Source organism: Rhinolophus ferrumequinum, chromosome 8 (genome assembly GCF_004115265.2).
Source record: "Rhinolophus ferrumequinum isolate MPI-CBG mRhiFer1 chromosome 8, mRhiFer1_v1.p, whole genome shotgun sequence".
NCBI lineage: Eukaryota > Metazoa > Chordata > Mammalia > Chiroptera > Rhinolophidae > Rhinolophus > Rhinolophus ferrumequinum.
In genome coordinates this window covers 7,204,709-7,223,405 of record NC_046291.1, presented here as the reverse complement: position 1 = coordinate 7,223,405, position 18,697 = coordinate 7,204,709, and the positions used below count along the sequence as shown (strand labels likewise).

At 34.3% G+C, this 18,697-nt stretch overlaps 2 protein-coding genes across 2 annotated transcripts in view; one reads left to right on the top strand and one right to left on the bottom strand.

Annotated features, from left to right (window-relative positions):
• PSMD1 (proteasome 26S subunit, non-ATPase 1) overlaps positions 1-18,697 on the top strand; it is a 93,839-nt gene that overhangs the window by 31,764 nt on the left and 43,378 nt on the right. The window lies entirely within an intron of this gene.
• Positions 1,876-17,766, bottom strand: HTR2B (5-hydroxytryptamine receptor 2B). The gene is made up of 4 exons (XM_033112211.1): positions 17,682-17,766; positions 16,121-16,724; positions 6,717-6,917; positions 1,876-3,074 (listed from the first exon to the last, which is right to left on the bottom strand). Exons 2-4 carry the CDS (start codon positions 16,533-16,535, stop codon positions 2,182-2,184), a joined length of 1,509 nt encoding a protein of 502 aa, XP_032968102.1. The 5' UTR covers positions 16,536-16,724; positions 17,682-17,766; the 3' UTR covers positions 1,876-2,181.

The window sequence follows — 18,697 nt, the reverse complement described above, 5'->3', positions numbered from 1 at the left end:
AGGATTCTACTATTTGGCAAATATATACCTGGTTCACTTAGGTTGAGTTTCTCTGTAGCCAACACACTTATTGAAGTAATTTTCTTAAACTGAGTTGTGTGGAGAGGCACAGCAATATAGCAGTAGGTTGAGGCATAAGAATGGGTAAACCTGAAAAGAAAAAGCTAAGAAGACACTGGCTATCTTCTCTGCAGACCCTCTCAGCCTGAATTTGTTCACCATTTATGGGAGTAGAATAAAAATAAAATATCAGAAGTAAATAGAATTGTCCATTTACAGAGTGCCCACATGTATTCACCCTCATAAGAACCCTGTGAAATGTAGATAAGAAAACTGAAGCTCAGGGAAATTCAGTATCTTTTGCAAATTCAGTTAGCTAGTACCGTACTTCGCCTTGTATAATGCGCATCCACGTTTTTGGCCCAAACTTTCAGAGACAAAATCTTTAGTTGCTTTTGTTTTTGTTTTTTTCCTCATTCTTCCGCCTCCCTCCACCCCCACTCCGGTTCAAGCCATTGTTTCTCAGTCTGATTGTGTAGGACGCAGCTCCCTGGCCCACGCTGGTATTATGATGAGGCAGTTGGTCACCGGTGGGCAGCTCACAGCAGCTCTCGCCGGCTGTCAGCCGCTCCTGGCAGCACACGGCAGCTCATGCCAACCTCTGGATGCTCATGGCAGCCCAGCTCCAGGGAGAGCCGTTGTTCACGATCTTAGCTGTAGAGGGCGCAGCTCACTGGCCCAGGTGGGAATCGAACCTGAGACCTCGGCGTTAGGAGCACTCCAACCACCTGAGCCACCGGGCCGGCCCTTGTTTTAATTTTTTAATTCAAATTTTCATTTGTTTACCTTTAGGAATTTGTTTTTTGTATTATAAAGGCATTTTAGCATTTATTTTTTAACAGTATAGTGCAAGACATTTTATGTAGCAGTAATTATAAAACACAAGGACAAATACAAAGTACAAGAAATTCTATGCACCAGTAACAAATTTACGATATTTATGCATCATAAAAGGCCAAGAACTCTTCGTTGTTGCAAATTCGTCTTAAGTTCTACAAAACCTATTATCATACTCAAGGATATTATTTTGCATACAGACATCGTTATTGATTTCTAGAGTTACACTTTTAATTCATAAGCATAAGTAAAAGAATTAAAAACATTTACGTAGATATGGAATTAGTACTACGCATATATAATGCTCCTGTTTTTCCCTCATAAATTTGGGCAAAAAGTGCGATTAGACACAGCCAAATACAGAAAGTGACACAGGTTGGATTTATTCCCGGATCTCGCAGTGCAAAATGAAATAATGAAAGAGTGATTAGAAATTTTGTGCCCAAAGTTCAAACAAGTCTTTGGGCAAGTTTGGGCAGCCATGATCTGAGTTTATAAAATCATTAAAGTTTAGGTTCCTGGAATGAGGTCCCATGCCTCCAGTTTGTTTGTACATGTTCCTCAAGGAACATAATGAGGTTTAGGTACCCAAGAGTGATTTCATTTGCTTTCTCCTCTACTGAGTCGATGCCTGGTACCAGCCATTTAACAAACAGCTCTAGTTCTAAGTTCCCATAATTTTGTATGATATCCAATTACTGTCCTCCCTACCTCTCCATCAAGACAGTTTCCTGATCAAAGCAAATTCATGTACATTTAACTAAGCCAGTCTGTAAATGGTGATCTTATCTCCAGATGTTATCATTATTTTATGTACTTATTTTTAGTCCTCTGTTCCTGTCACTGTTCTGTGTTATGCCTTACACTTTTAAGGTATCGAAGACAAGATTAATGCTTGTTTTATTTCATTTGCAGCACAGCTTTGCATATTATTAGGAACTAAATAAATTACATAGGATAACATTGGTGTTTTTTTTTAAGCCCGAAATTTATTGATTTAGTTAATTTTACTTCATTTGACTACCTTAACATTCATGTCAAGGGCTCTTTAATTACCACAAAAAGTTTGTGCAGATAATGTTTTAATTTGCAGCTGTACAAAATGATTTTTTTCATGGAGTAATTTTGTCCCAATAAACAAAATTGGATAATCTTAATATATAACTCTTACTAGTTTAAAGAGATGATTTGATACATGACATAGTTCTTTATATAATTCTTGGTAAGTTTATATCTGCTTCATCATCTTATTCATCATTATATTTGTTAATGAAAACTGCCATTCTATACATAACTGACTTGCTCTTCAGTTTTGTCACCTTCGTTTTCGGTGAGAAGAAGTGTATCTAGTAGAATGATTGAAGAAGACTGAATGGTTGAACTTTGGAGCCTCATTGGGCTCTCATACGTGGCAGAATTAGTCCCATTTCTCATTCCATGTTTTATGAAAAACTTTGAGTTCTCTGCCATTGGATTCTGGAAGTAGATATTGCTGGAACATTTTCGAAGAGTCTTTACTGATTTTGTGGCCCGGTAATTGCAGGTGATGAATCGGCCAAATGCATCCCTAAATGTCTTGTTGAAGAGGGTGTAGACCAAAGGATTCACCCCTGAGGAAACGTAGCCTATCCACACAAATATCTCCAGGAGCATTTTGAGAGTAGTCTGGTTGCAGGAATCACATAAAACTAAAGTTATATTTGTAATAAAAAAGGGGCACCACATAAGCAAAAAGAGGAAAAACACAATCCCCAGAACCTTTGAGGCTCTCTGTTCATTGGAAAGGTTCTGCAGTGACTTTTTTCCAGCTGTGGACATTCTTCGCATAAGTATGTCATCACTTGAGTTGGGCAGAGTTTTGTCCTTGTGAGAACCATCCAGCATTGCCACCTTTTCAGGTGATGAGCAAGGTGTTTCATACCTTTGGAAAACTGTGGACACAGTCAGCCATGTTAGACGTCGAGGTGGCTTGTTTTTGACCAAGTAAGCTTTCTGCTGTAAAGCACGGATAGTGAGAAAGTAGGTGACAATCATGATCACCAGAGGTATAAAGAAGGAAGCCAGTGAGCCAAAGAGCATGAAGTTGCCAAAACGATCCTTTGTCAGCCCACAAGTGATGTTATTTGGGTTACCCACATCAGCTTCTATCCCTTTAATAGGGACCGGAACAGCAATGCCTAAGGAAGAGGAAACAAGATAAACTGAGTTAATTTTATTTCAACTCTAAGATAGGTCATTTTAGAGTGTTTAATTTAGTGATTTTATGCGGTTAGTATATTGTAATTCCTACTACCCACAATGCAGAATCTGTCATAGCACTTCATGGAAGATTTGACAAATAGAACCTCAGTAGGCAAACCTGCTATTTTTAAACAGAGATTGGTTAGTGATTTCAGGTTTATAATTACGGCTTCTCTAAAGCTATATAGTATGTTCATGAAATAGTAGAGAATGTATTCATTTATTCTTCATTTCTCATAATCTTTTTGTTTGTTGTTCTGTATCAGGTTAAGGAAAAGGAATTCAGAAAAGAAGCTGCTTTTAAGCTTAATACCCAACTTTTATCTTAATATCTATCCAGTGTAGTTGATCTAAGACTTCAGAGTACATTCATGCAGTATCTTAACTCTGAATAGATACCTGTTCTTTGAGGTTACACGGTTTCATTTAAGTTTTATTGTTTGATGTTTATGAATGTCTTTTAATCTTTTCCTCTTTCTTAGGGAAAACTATGGGTTCATTGCTTTTTTTTAAATGCTACTTCACATTTTGAGAGCATGTGAAATGTGAAATTTATTTTCAAGATTTAGTTCCTCTAATAGATATGAAAGAAATGTATATCATGATCATTTTCTAATACTTTAAATACCATGAAGTAAATATTTAAATATGATCTTGCTTAGAAAAGTGACTTATTGGGAAGACAAGTAACAGAAGGGTTTTAGCCCTTTGAAACAGCAGATATTTAAAAATAAGTCTGAATTGTTAGAAATCTCTAGAATCCATATGTTGTTTTAGAAATCTGAAAGTACTCCATTATCTGCACAGCCTTTTTATAGTAGCTAAAGAGCCCTTGACAAGAATGTTTTCCTCAAACCCTTTCTAATGGAGGCCACTGCTTGTCCTGCTTTGCCCCAGGAGGGCTCTGTATACTTAATGTTCTACACTAGGGGTCAGCATACTACAGTTTAAGGGCTAAATCTGGCCTGCCTTGTGTTTTTGTAACTAGCATTTTATTGGAACACAGCCATACCCACGCGTTAGCCTATTATCTGTGGCTGCTCTTGTTCTGCTACAGAGTTGAGTAGTTGTGACAGTAACCAGATAGAGCCTGCAAACCCAAAATATGTACTATCTTTACAGACAAAGTTGATTGACCCCTGCTCTACCCTCTTACTTCCAGGTAATCTTTCCACTGTTCTTTCCCCAAAAAACACTTCCCCTTTTAAAGTCTATTTAATCTGCTTACACCACTCTATTCTCCATCCACCTACCAACCTCCAGGACATTTGTGCATCTGGCTCAGCTGCACCTTGCTATTTAGTCTTACTGTTCCATTGCTCTCACCTTCCATGACTTCATCCCATTGATAACCTTTCTAATACCTTAATTTTGTATTTCTTGAGCTCAACTCTAATTATTATTATTTGCACTCCTGAAGCCATCCATAAAGCCCACTTAAAACTATTCTATCCCATCAAGATCTCTTCTTATATTTCCCTTTTTTGTGCTGCTACCACTCTTCATTACTGAAGAACTTCTCTTTACGGTTATCTTGATCTCTAGTCTATCTTTCCCTATTGTCACATTCCGTTAACTTCATCAAGGCTTACCTTCTTAACCAGCTTGTTGGCCAATAACATTTAAGTTTTCACTGGTATTTTTTTATACCGCTACTTTCTTAGTCTCCTTTCATACCTTACTGTTGCCAGGTGTTATCTAGGATAACCATAAATCCAGAAGAAGAAAGTGGGTTCATTTCAGCACTTTGCAGAATTTAAGAACTGAACTAACCCCACCCATCATCTGCTTTCTTTTACAAAGTTACTAAATTGTCACTGGTTCTACAAGACAAAGTGTGATGAAATGAAAAGAGCATTGATCTTGGCCTTGGTGCTGAAAAGCTGTGAGAGTCTTTAACCCAACTATTTAAAAAACCTCTAAGGTTTTTTGTTTGTTTGTTTTCTCTCCTTTTATAAAGGGGAAAAGTAGATTTGTAAGATCCCTTTCCAAAGCAATAAATCTGGGGTATTCTTTTTATTCTTTTATTCCGCATACTTACATACTTTGTATTAGTCTAGTTTATTTATATATCTGCCTTCCTTGAGTGTAAAGATTCTTGTTCATCTTTATATGACTACCTAACACGTCATAGATACTCAATAAAAATTTGATCAATTTATAAATTCATGTTATCCAGCCTTAACTGAAGTAGCACATCTACCAACAGACTGTTTGTTTATTGGCTTGATCATATTTCACAGTTTCAAATGTTTTAATTCTTAAGGATCCGTTTCTCCCTGCCTTTGCCTATTCTCCCCACCCTGCCCCAACACACACACTTTACACTGTCTCCCTTTTCCTCTTCCTCATTGCAGTGAACTTATTAAAAAGATGTGGGTTGTTTGACATGAACTGCTTTAGGTTTCCTCCTTTCTGCTTTAAATTTTGGTAATTGTCACCCATTATTTCCCATGCCTTTTCTCTAGCTTCTTTTGGGGGCAGGCTTAGCCTCTGCCCCCCAAACTAGCCTTTTCTCACTGTTTGCAAATCACTCCATTTTGAATAGACTTTTCCTTGCCCCTACTTTCTTCCCAAGCCAGAGTAGTAACACTCCTTACTTTTTTTACCTATAGACTTTTCAAGAGGTTTAGCCCTGGTATCGTAATTTCAGGAATATAAAAGTCAGTTTCAGTTTGTTGTTTTTTTGCCCCAGTGTTCTTATTCTGATTAGAGAAGTCACATCTTTTTCTTGCTTTCCTTATTTAGCATTCCAGGTCTCTCTCGATTTTTTTTTTCCTCTTTGAATTTTTTTTACTGTGAAGAAGTGATCTGCTTGTCAGACTATGAATGATCATCGTAATTGTTGTGAATCTGTTTGTTTTTCTGATTTTAACTTATTAGAGGTTTGAATTATTTATGCTATATTTCATGCTAAGATAATTATAGCAGCTATCTTTGCACGTTAAAGATGGGCAAAAGGGCATAAAACAGGTTAGAAGAAATACGATTTCTTTCTATAAATCATTTCTGAACATCACTTACATCTCTCTTAAAACATGTAATTAAACATATTCAAGACACTTAAGTAGACACTACCTTTTGTATGCACACATATTTGCTTCCAAGATAAATTTGTGATCTTTTATAACTGCATACAAAATTTCTGGGTTCTTTTTTTCTCTTTTCCTATTTATCTTCTTAGACATGATTCAAGATACGTTTCTTGTTTGTTGTTTTAATATAGTATAGAATTCAGTATGCTACCTAGACCTTAATGATCTGTTGACAAATGTGAAAACTGTTTTCAGACTTAGACTTCCTGCATGTCAGAATCAAAGCAGGATGATATCTCAGTACACGCTGTGAAGATGGTTCTTTCTGAGGACATGAACTTTTTTGCTTTTTACACTTTTTGTTGACAGTATGGTTTAGAAGCCATGTGGTGAATGTAGTGGTCAAGAGCTTATGTTGGTGTGTCAGTAGGCTGCCCTGACCTCTCAGGCTGAGCTTCATGGCCTATCAGGCCTAGAATTCTCCTAGCCCAACGGAACCAAAGACTGTATACACCACACCACACCCCGACATTCCCCACGTACCTATTGAAATGAACCACACCACTGTAATCTTGATGAATGCTGTAGCTCGTGAGTTATATTGATTGGCCTGGATTGGCTTTTTGATGGCTATATAACGATCCACTGAAATGGCACACAGATGCATAATGGATGCAGTAGAAAAAAGAACATCAAGAAATAACCAGGCAGGGCATAGAACAAGTGGGAGGGGCCACATAGCTTCTGAAAGAAAGAAAAACAAAACAAAAACATTTCTTCTGCAAAATGGCAACCTTCAATCTGCAGTTTCTCTTTAAAGTGATAAATATTTTTTTACCTTTTTGTTATTCATCTGAAATTTTATGACGTAACCTCCACAGATAACGTTTAACTTCAGATAATGGAATCAGTAATGTTAAATATATATCTGTAGATGGTATGTACCTTTTAAATGTATTTTCTGTTTTGTATAAGAATTACAACGCTTTTTCAAAATCAGCAGAAGTTTAGCATTATTTTGACCTCTGCTCTTTTGTCTATTCTTTTTGTGATCCTTTAAAAATTTATGCATTGTTGCACCTGGAATTTAACCTTGCTAGTCAAATAAAAGTTATTTTTAAGCTGCTATTGTATAATAAGGAAACATTTTACCATGTGGAGGAAGCAATGTAACGTGGCAAAAGGAGTATTAGAATGGGAGTCTCAGTGAAGCCAGGGAATTGGGCTGGGCTCACTTGTAGCAATATCTAGCAGCATGAACCTTGTTTATAGCAAACTGTCACTTAGCAAAATAATTAAGTGGAATGATTTGAGTTTTCTTTCTGACAGAAATAGTTCTTGAATAAAGTGTATGCGAAAGGAATGACTTCAAGTTATCCTGAGGAAAAGTCAGTTGTTATCCTTTCATATTCCATCATTCACTCCAATCTCTGGAGGTGTAATAAGTGATAAGGAATTTTGTTTAAAAAGAAAATCTCAATTTTAGACATAGTACTTAATTTATTTAACAAAGTCTTATTTTAACACAAGCACTTACTTTATACTTCAGACAATCTTAAGCAGTTTAGAAGTATTAACTTTTTTAAAATCTCAGGCTTTTGGATATGATACTGAATATTCTACGTAGTTTTCCCATAAATTTACTTGGACAAGTATCCATACATACATGGATTTGATATAGTATGTGTTATACACATACCCACTACAAAGATGTTTGCAGTTTCCGAACAACTAAAATTTATATTAGGGTTTGCCCTAGAATATTTCAGTTAGAATCCATTTTACCAACACACATGCACACACACATTTTAGAACTTGCTATAAAAGCAAATTACTCCAGTATACGACAAATGTCATAGATATGAGATTATCTGAATCCTTATTACAGTTTAATTGTTGTATGTCCACTGACAAAATATAAACTGCTTTTCCTGGTTTTTGGAAGTGTATCTGACCTTGACAGGCAAAATGATTGGGATAAGTGAAGGTGGACCAAGATAACCATCTCAGGAGTTCAGAGCACCAACAAACCGTTTAGTTGTAAACTTTAACTTCAGGAAGCCTGGGGGTGGAGAAGGGTTAGCATCCAGACCAAAATTTAGAGAAAGAAGTTTGTTATAGACTTGAATGTATTTTTTTTCAAGAGTCAACTAGGATTTCAGTGAAAAATAGTTGGGTACTTTACAAAAAAGGTAGCAAGGCTGACCCATCTGCTTTTTGGTGCCTTCTGTTTCCAGAGTTGCTATGTGGCATTCTTAATAGGAATACTGAAATATTTCTCCTTCGGAACAGAATAACAAAATCAGTATGAATTTTTGTTTAAAAAGGATAAATTATTGCTTAGTACTTGGTTCCATGTTCAGCAGCTTCTTAAAGGATTAAAGCATCAGGTGGAAAGAGTAATTCATCGTTTGAAATAAATTGCTGTAGTCATACTTTCCCTACATCACTAATTGTGGGTGGGGATAAGGGATTGTGGAGACGATAAATTAGAGTCATTGAGCTGGAAGGGGACTTAGAGATTATATCACTGGTTTTGCAGATGAGTGGATTCAAGAACAAGTCTGAATGTGAGAGGGAGCATTTGTTTATCAAAACTTACATATTAGTTGAAAGTGTTCTTTTGAACTTTGTTACTCAAAGTGCTCTTCAAATCTGCAAGGACCAACATAAGCTGGGGACTTGTTAGAACTGCAGGTTCTTGGGCCTCATCCCAGACGTACTGAATCACTTGCAGTTAAACAAGATACCCAGGTGATTTGTATGAAAATCAGTGTTTGAGAAACACTGCTTTAGAAGACTTTTTGGGAAAGGTTGTGCCTTAATTCTTAAAAGATGTACCTAACGTGTTTCTCCGAAAATAAGACCTACCCTGAAAATAAGCCCCAGTTAAGATCGTGAGCCAGATGGACGCATTTTAGTATGTTATGATGATGTTCCAGAAGATGACATGACTATATTTGAATAAATGTAGATTGTTGTACATGAAAAAAATAAGACATCCCCTGACATTACGCCCTAATGCGTCTTTTGGAGCAAAAATTAATACAAGATCCGGTCTTGTTTTCGGGGAAACATGGTGTGTTAGCTAATGTAGGCACTCAGAATACCTCAGAGAAAGGAACTTACGGGAAACCTCTCGAAATAAAGAAATAAAAGTATGATTGAGAAACCCGTGTATAGAAAGAAAACAACTAAATTTTCTTCCTTTTAGCTGTCCTGTTCAGATTTTCTGTTAATCAGTGGGAGAGGACCTTGGATAGTCAAAGGCAGCAATGTTTGACCTGAGCTTAAGCAAACCAATAGTCTGTAGAGTGAACAGAAGAAGTACGTATGATTGAGAGAGTTTTGCAGTGGAAATTACTTAACGTGAAGCTGCATTCTGAACTGTCCAGGAGTTCTAGATTTAGGATTGAGTGGGAGGTAGAAAACTATTCAAGTCTAGAGCTGCGTCCACAGATATTGATCATAGTTAAGGATTATGAAAGGCAGATAATTAATGTCATATCTTAGGCTTTCTTTCTTTTAAATGCATGCGCTCTGTATCATCTTTTAAAACGGGTTGCTAATTTAAACTTGGCCTATTTAGCTATTCTAATTATGGATTATATTTTTAAAAATTAAGATCTGGAAAATTCTGGTCATAAATCTAGTAGCCATGAGCAGGAAGCCACAACAGAACTCTCATATAAAAAATACATGTCTTTGGAATTAGACTATCTGACCCACATATTTCTAATTGTGAGCTAAGAGGGAAAGCTCTTTCGTGCTGGTTTAACTAAGCCTATGAAGCCTTGTTAGCCTCACTTTCCAACAAAATGAATTTATTTTAAGCTCCAATTTTGGAATAGAAAATGGGTATTAAAATCCATGCAGTTCACTAGAATTTTGTTGAGTCAGTACTTTCTTGTTACCAACAATAGAAATATTGAGGCATGGTATAGAATTTTCTTTTAAAAAGGAAGAGACTATGAGCTTTAGGAATAAGAGATGATCTTTATTATTCTTTGTCATTCCAAGTTTCATAAAATACTAGTGAATAGACTTTTTATGACACTTACATGAAAGGAACAGCTGACTGCATTAAATTAATACGAGTAGATATCTTTTATACAAAGAAAAAAGGATTGTCTAATTGCCTAAACAGATTCAGGTAATCTAAGAATTTATAAAAAATGAAAACAGTTCTAGACATTCTCAATTTATAAAGGGACATTCCCTAGTCCAGATACTTTCATTATAAAATTATATTTTCAGTTAGTATTGATTTGATAGGCTCAAAGTCAGAAAAGTTTCTTACTATCTAGAAAAGTGTAAAAGGTCATTTTGGTATGGTGAGATGGGTTAACTATTCCAAAACTTTATATGTTGTTTTTATTAGGAATTTTCATTTGTTTTAAGGATTTATATAATTTTTTTTGTAATGTATTTTGTCCAGCTTATTTCCATAAGAACTTAATATATTATTTAAAATGGAATAGTTAACAGATTTACATAAAAAGAGAAAAGTGTATGTAAGAGTCAGTCTAAGGGAAATAAGTTATTACATACTTGAACTAAATTAATTACTGCTTTTCTGGGGCTCTAAATTTGACTTTTTCATAAAAGCTAAAACAGAAGGGGGAAAACATTAAAATTTTATAGCATTTGTTATCTACAAAAAGAAGGCACACAAAATTGCTCTGAAAAACAAATCCTATTTTCCACCTCTTTCCATCACCCACTTCCAAATTCAATTCAAAGAAGAATTTAATTTCAATAAGGTTTGAATAATGACATTTCTGTGGGTGCCTGAGATAATTACAGATTGATAATTATAGAAGCAAAACAAGTCTTAACTGAGTCTTGGATTATACATGGTTCATTATTTATCTAAAAATATTAATAGCATGAATATTTTGTTGTTTAAAATGAAGACTTGTGTGTTTTAAATACAGCCATACATAAGGAGTGGTAGAATTGCCATTTAGTCATGTAAGATTCTATTTGTCTCCCAGAGAAGGTTCAGCAACCTCATGCATGGGCCTAAGTCTAATATCTTCCTCAGATAAGAGGTCTGACAATCATCTCAAGAATTCATACACATATTGGTTAAGATCCAATTATTATTTAATATGAAATACAACTTTAAAAATTATTGGGTTCTGCCTTTGTCCCTAGAGAAAATTTTATGGCCGTCTTGTTAGAGTGAGTTAAGATATAAATGTTGGCTTTATGTCAAATATGACATTTTTGATTGAAATAATTTCTCATTTCATTTGAAAAAGCAGAGTAATAGAGATTAAGAGTATGAATTTTAGAGTCAGTTCTCCTGGGTTCAAATCATGTCTCTGCCATTTATGATTTATCAAATCGTGTCTCTCTTGTAAAATGGGCATGGTAATAACATTTTTATAGGATTGCTTTGAGCATTAAATGCAATAATATACGTGAAGTGTTTAAAACAATGTCTGGCATAGAGAAAGCATGCAATAAATATACCATTATTGTTTGACAGAAACTAGCCCAGCCATTAAAACACTTCTACTTAGAAACAATAAGCCATATCATCAGTATAAAATCAGTATGTTTATCTTCCTGCCTGCTGTAGCAAGATTGCATGAATCCAATTGAACTTAAAGCCACGCTTTAAAAAAAGACATGAAAACATGTTTAACTGTTTAACTCTTTAATTTGTCATGAAAGTATGCCTTTTACTAAAGTTGAATTTTAACTATTTATACATATATGTATGTAAATAACTCAAAGAAACTCAAATAACCTATATGCATTGCCGTGTCTGGTTTTTGTTAATTTTTTGGTTTTTTGCTTTGTAACTGGTGTAAAAACCTAAAATTTTAAACCAAAAACTGGTTTTTAACAAGAAGCCAAAATTGTTTCTTGATGAGATAGACTAATTTTATCTAAAACCTGTCTACCCTTTGGGCAAATTTTTGTTTGGAAAGCTGAGTTATGTAATGAGTTCAGAAACCAAATGACATTAATCTATAAATCTGGGGCATAAGATAGTTCCTTTTTGACGATTTAAAACATTATTTTCAAAGCCATTCCTAGAGAGCTATGCCTATAGAGTTCACCAAGGTAAACAGCTCATGAATAGATCAGAGCAGCACAAATCCTGCTGATTTCACAAGTGTGCTGTTATCACAAGTCCTGATATCCAAAAAGGACATAGTTTTCAAGTACACATTTTTTCATCTCAGAAATTTTTGTTTCTATCTTTACTTTCCAGAAAAGAGAGACATAGATCAGTGCTTAAATTTTTATTATGAAGCTTCTATTTTGTTTTTGTTCTTTTCCCACTACATTTGAGCATAGGAAATATTCGGGGGTTAGATTTCTGATGTGATAATGTTTTAAATGTTTTAAATGATTTAATGCTTATGAAAATTTTTCCTTTTTAAAATTTCCACTTTCCAAAAAGAAGTGCCTCTAATTGCTTTGCTCCCTCATTTAAGAACTGGACAGAACAGCATTTCATTGCATAAATGAATGGTTTATTTTACTACTATACATCTGTTTCATCTCTGGTCAGACTCACGTCTAAATTAAATCACATATTTAAGTATATAAACCCTTTGCATACTGTGCTAATACTTGCCAATTGGTAGTGCTTATAATGTTCTGGGCCCTACTTGACAATTTCACAAAATACCTGCAATGTAAGATTTAGCAAACCCATTTTACAGACAAGGTGATTGAACTCTGACATGTTAAGTGACTTGCCTTAGCCGACACAGGAGAGCCAGGATTCAAAGTCTGTGTGTCCTTTTTCACACTCCCATCTTTCAGCCTTTTTATGTACCTTCTTTCAACTGTATCAGATACAGTTTCAAATTATAAATCATGAGACATGAATTACAATTTAAGTTATAAATAAGCCAGTAATAACCAGTGGATGGCCAAATGCTGTATTTTCTCCCTTTACATTTTTAATCATTTAATGAGGGAAGGAAAAGTTTAGAACTAAAGTTTCTAAACTGTGAACATCCTGTCTTTTTTATATTGGCATGTGGTAATTTCACTTTTCTGTGTGTCCTACTCAAGTATTTCTGATGTAGGAATTTTCAAGACTTATGTTATGAGCTACTAATTTGTGATCATGGGTTTTAGGGATTATAGGCAAGATAGTAAAAAACTAGAACTGTAAAGTGGATTAAATCCTAGTGTTCCCAGAGAGGAAGAAGTGGCAGAAAAGTTGACATAGCACAACTCATTTGAAAGACCATGTTATATCAGGAGTCATAATCTTGGTAAAATAGAAATTCAAACAATAGATAATCAATATTATATAAATCATTGGTGGAATAAAATACATTCCTCAGTATAAGAGCCACTTTTTAAAATGTACTGCTCTCCTTTTTTAAAACTTAGTTTTATTAGAATATTAACTAATATAAAGTTTCTGTGTTATTTTCGTTAAATTTCCTTGAGATAACTAAAATCACCCCTCAACTCGTAGTGGTAGTTAACTTTTTATATTTACAGAACTAGGGACAATTTTGATTATACAGACTTCAGAAGTTCTGCAGATTATCTCTATAATGAGAGAAAAACACACAAAATCTATTCTTGCCTTTTAAAGTTATCAGAAATTCTTATAAATACATTAATTTAGAAAGTCTTAGTATTTGTTAACATGTGAAAGGCTATCAAAAAAAATGTTAGTAAAGTCAGGTCCGCATTTATAATATGTGCAATTTCCAATTTATGAATGAGTCCTTTCGGAGCTTTTTAGAGGACAACATGTCTTTTTTTTCATGGACTTTCTCAAAGAAATATAATATTTGCAATAATGAACTAATGCAATAATGTTTTAAATAGTGGTTAATTTCCCAAAATCTAACCCCACTATACAGCTTAATTACTGATAATAAAAATGTTTGGGGCTATGAAAGGTTTTATTTTGTAATTAAAAATTAAACATTTGGAAGAGTGAAATGTAGTTAAAAATACATAATTATTTAGGACATAAATAAAAAGACATTCCACATATTTTATGTGAAAATATGCGTTGGGTTTCCTGGTAACTTTTATTGCTAAAATAAAAGTTGGGCCCCAAAACTTTAAATAATAGAAACTGAATTTTCAGTTCCTGGATATCTACCTATTCCTGCTATTTTCCCTGTGGAATATATGGAAGTATTTCTCTTACCTGTTTTTGTGTTTCGTTACTCGGCTCACTTTAATATTATGGAACTTTGCCTTTTAAGATTCCTTAACTGTTTAGCTGACAATTTAATTACTACAGTATTTTACATATAGTAGATGTTTGATATTTGTGGACTAGCGAATTTTAATTAAAATTCACTTCTACATAACTCATTCAATCTCGTTTATATTAACATAACATATCAATTAAATTTTGTGGTAGTATGAGACGAGCATTTTAACATATTCTGTGTGCCTAGTAAAACACGGTTAAAGGAGTATGATTTTACACAGGAAGCTACTATTGTGTGTGTGGAGATAAGAGCTTGCATCAAATGCCTGTGCAGTCTTCAGTAAATATGCATAAATGTTCCTACGTAGTCCTCACTTTATTTCTTTTACACTTGATTCAGAATTAAGATTGTTTAGGTTCTTCCTTAGAGTAAGATTTCGTATTTTCCATAGTTATGTGTAGCACTAGATTATTCAAAAGATTACAAGTTTATAAAAGAGGGGACGATAGTCAGAAAGACAGTATTAATAATTAGAGAGTCTATTAAGGCAGTAAAACCGTATTCATTACTGCTTGCTCTGTCACAGAATTTAAAGCCTGGATAAATGTTGATTTAGAATGGGAAGTTTCAACCTGTCACCATCCGATTATATTCGGGAGATGAAGTGCTTAATTTTAGATATCATTCTATAATTTACGTATAAAAATGTAACATTTCAACCTGAATAAAATGGTTTGAAATGCCAGTTTTTCTTCACCTCCTAATATGCATTCTACTAACTATAATATTTTTATGTTCACCATATAAACATAATTCCAAGAAGCCCTATCTGGTACAAATAATCATTTTTCTTAAGCATTTAATGAATGTAGTATCAATTTACACAAGCATTGAATAAGTTAAATATCCTCTTAATGCTGATGCTTAGGAGCCCTCATAATTCATCAGCAGAATTACTTGTGTCTATTCAAATTCTATAACTAAGATAGTATGCATGAATCAGAAACAACTTACATCATCATTTTAATATCTTTTTTAATATAGCAAATAAGATTTCAATTTTAAACTGTATTTTATATTATTGTAATAACTCAGGTATTGGTCACTTTTTTCCTAAGCTAGAGGTCTGATACCTCTTACATATATCAAGGACATGGATGGTCAGAAATCATAAAAAGTAATCAAATGGATCATCTCCTGGGGTACTCGTAGCCAGACCATTTCCTTCAGCAGCTAAACATAATTTTTTTCTTAACGTGACACAAGTGTAAGAATTGTGTTTAAGTGTAAAGTACACAAACTATAAAGAGCGATAACAAGAATTTTTAGAACAATTCCAATTTAAAATTAGGGTTTAGTGATATACATTGGAATTTAGTGATTCAGAGACCTTATCATTAATAACTAACCCAGTACATAGGTGTTACAAAAGTGTTCCAGCTATTGCTTTGTCAAGAAAAAAGGTATTAATGCAGTTAAAGCATAGCTGTTTTCTTCAGTGTAATTTTTACGTAATGTGTACAGTGTCTATGAATATTGCTAACTTGGATGACTTTTTAAATGATTTTATTAGATGACTAAAGAGGGAATAAAATTGTTTCTGCGAAATTATTTTTCGCTCTTTAAAATTATCAACCATAGAAAATGATGAAAAATGAACTGTTTACTCACTGTATGTGTAAATAGTCCAGGTCCATCTTTAAAGATTAAATGAGGATTCATTTCTCTAATAGTACATCACAGTTCTGTGATTTGATGGCAGGAATACAGTGAAATACTTACCAAACATTATTGTCAAGAGGGCAATCGGCATCACAAAGAATCCAACCAGCAAATCAGCCACTGCCAGGGACATTAGGAAATAATTGGTAGCATACTGCAGCTTTTTCTCCAGTGAAACAGCCAGAATAACGAGGATGTTTCCACCAATTGTGGGTATTATCACCATGAGTATCAGAAGAGCTGCCCAGCGAGGTTTATTTCCCTGTTCCTCACCAATCTGTTTCATTTCCTCTGGTATCGATTCTGGTAATCCAGACCAGTTAGAAGAGATAAAGTGATCAAATGAGCTCTGCAAAATGTGCTCAGGAATTGTGCTTTGTTTAGATATTCTATAAGAGAAAGCCATTGGTAGTTTTTCTGTGATTTGATCCGATTCTGGACAGTGGTCAGCATGGTCAGTAGCTAAGCTGGTCATCTGCTTTTTTAAGGCATTGTACCCATGCCAAATACTCAAAGCCAAAGTTGACTCCTTCCTTTAAAAAAAATTTCAAGTTCTCTAAAATGAGAGCGTACATGCATCTGTCCATGTCTGTAGGTAAGGACCAAGTGTTTAGTATTCTGCAGAGGCTCAGATTTCGGAAGGTTTAGTGAAAGAATCCGATAGCTGTGAAAAAAGACTATTTATTAGTTTCTTAATTTTTTTCCTATAGTGGTAAAGTTGTGTTTGAATTTAAATACCAGAGAATTCCCCTAGATATAAACTATGTGGATTGCCTTATTTATTTCTTTATTTTCAAAAAACAGTTAAAAAAAAACAACACACAACTTAGTAGCCTCCCTCTCCCTTCTCAATAGGTCTCTTGTGCATTTGTCCCAGTGCAGCCAGTTCCCACAAACATATTCCTTATATGCCTCAATTAACGAAACAGGAAACACATTAATTTTTTCAATGGTTAGAGGTATTTCCTGACCCTTGAATATCTTTTTTTACCTTTACTTTGGAAATACGTATGGAAGAATAGAAACATCAAAGCACTAAATAGTTCTGAATAGAACTTTTTGTTACACACACTGGCCACACACCTAGAAACACTCCCAGCCCGCCTAAGGTCTAAATAAATGATTTACCAGCTAGGAATCCTTATTTGTAGTTGGGTTTTGTCTGACCAGGTTTATTTTAATACTGATATAAACGGTATTTCCATAAAGCATTTTAGGATACCTTTAGTTTGACAGAAGGAAAAAAAAGCAGGTATTACTTGGATCCAAATAATTGTTTTTAGTAATTTTGTCTTTCAAAGAAAGCAGGTTTCTGCAACAGATATTTTCCAAGTTTATCACTTTATGCCAAATTTGAACCAGTTTTTTGTGTAAGTAGTAATTTTTTTCCTTAATTCTCCCAGTTTCCTTGGGAAGGAAGGGACGCTAAGAGGAGGATTAAACCACTTATTCATAAAAATCTACAAATCCTGTATTAAAAATCTCCCCTTTAACATTGATGAATTTTTCATTTGGTTTTTAAAACTCTGAATAGAAATGAAAGATTATGGTAGCAGAGTTTTTGAAGAAAGGAAAAAAAAAACCTTTAGATTAACTCTATATTTATTTGTTAAATACTTACCTCTTATTTGCTTGTTTCCCTTATCTGCTCAGTAGACCTGCTTGCCGCTGTGACTGAAGTCCTCCTCCCAAAGGCTTATTCTGAGCCTCCAGCACTGACATTTGAAAGTAATGACACTAATGTGTTGTATAGCTGTAAGCATGCCAGGGAGGTGATTTCCTCTCTGATACATTCCTTTCTAGAGACTAGCAGCGTTCATTAGAATTCATCAAAGCACCAGCGAAGTACGTTAAACCAGTTCATGACCCTCCTGCAAGTTACACTTTTAAGAGCTCTCTTTAATATTGTGCCATTGTAATGAGCCCTGTCGTTTCAGCTTAAGACAGTTTCGTTTTGGATTAATCCTGAGCTGTTTTTCCCACTTGAGAAAAAATAAGATACAGCTAGAGATTCTAGAGCTTTCATTCTATGACGATTCTGCCCTGCGAGCCTCATAGCGATTTCCAGAGTTCTAATTCCTAGCAGTGAAACAAGATTCTTATCCAGCTTTTATATTCCTTTGCTGTGGAACATATTAGTTTGCTATGGTTGCAACCTTAGATAGAAGAGCACAGAAAAGTCTGCATTCTACGTGTATACTTAGGTTTTAGCCGAAACTTTCATTGCTCGTTTTTAAACAGATAACCTCTGAATTTAGGAGTTGCTTTATTGGCAGTTTTTTTTCCACAGATATATTGAGGAAAGTACATGATATATAATAAAAATATATTTCTGCCTTATTTTAGAAAATTGATATAAAAATCATAATAGCTGTGTTATCTAAGTTTTCTCTAAACTATAAGACTAGCTTAGTATTGGAACTTAAGCATTCTCCTTTTTAAAAAGATCATTGTAGATCACTCATATTTTAAATGTTTTTGATTACTTCTAGATCAGCAGAAACATTTGTGTCCTGTTTCTGTTTCAAGTTTATATTCTTTAGCTTGTGTGAAAGTTATTGGAAAATACTTGGTTCATTTCAGTTCTGCTGAGTACTTAAAACATTTGCTGGGTTTTTTTAACTTAATATTCAATAT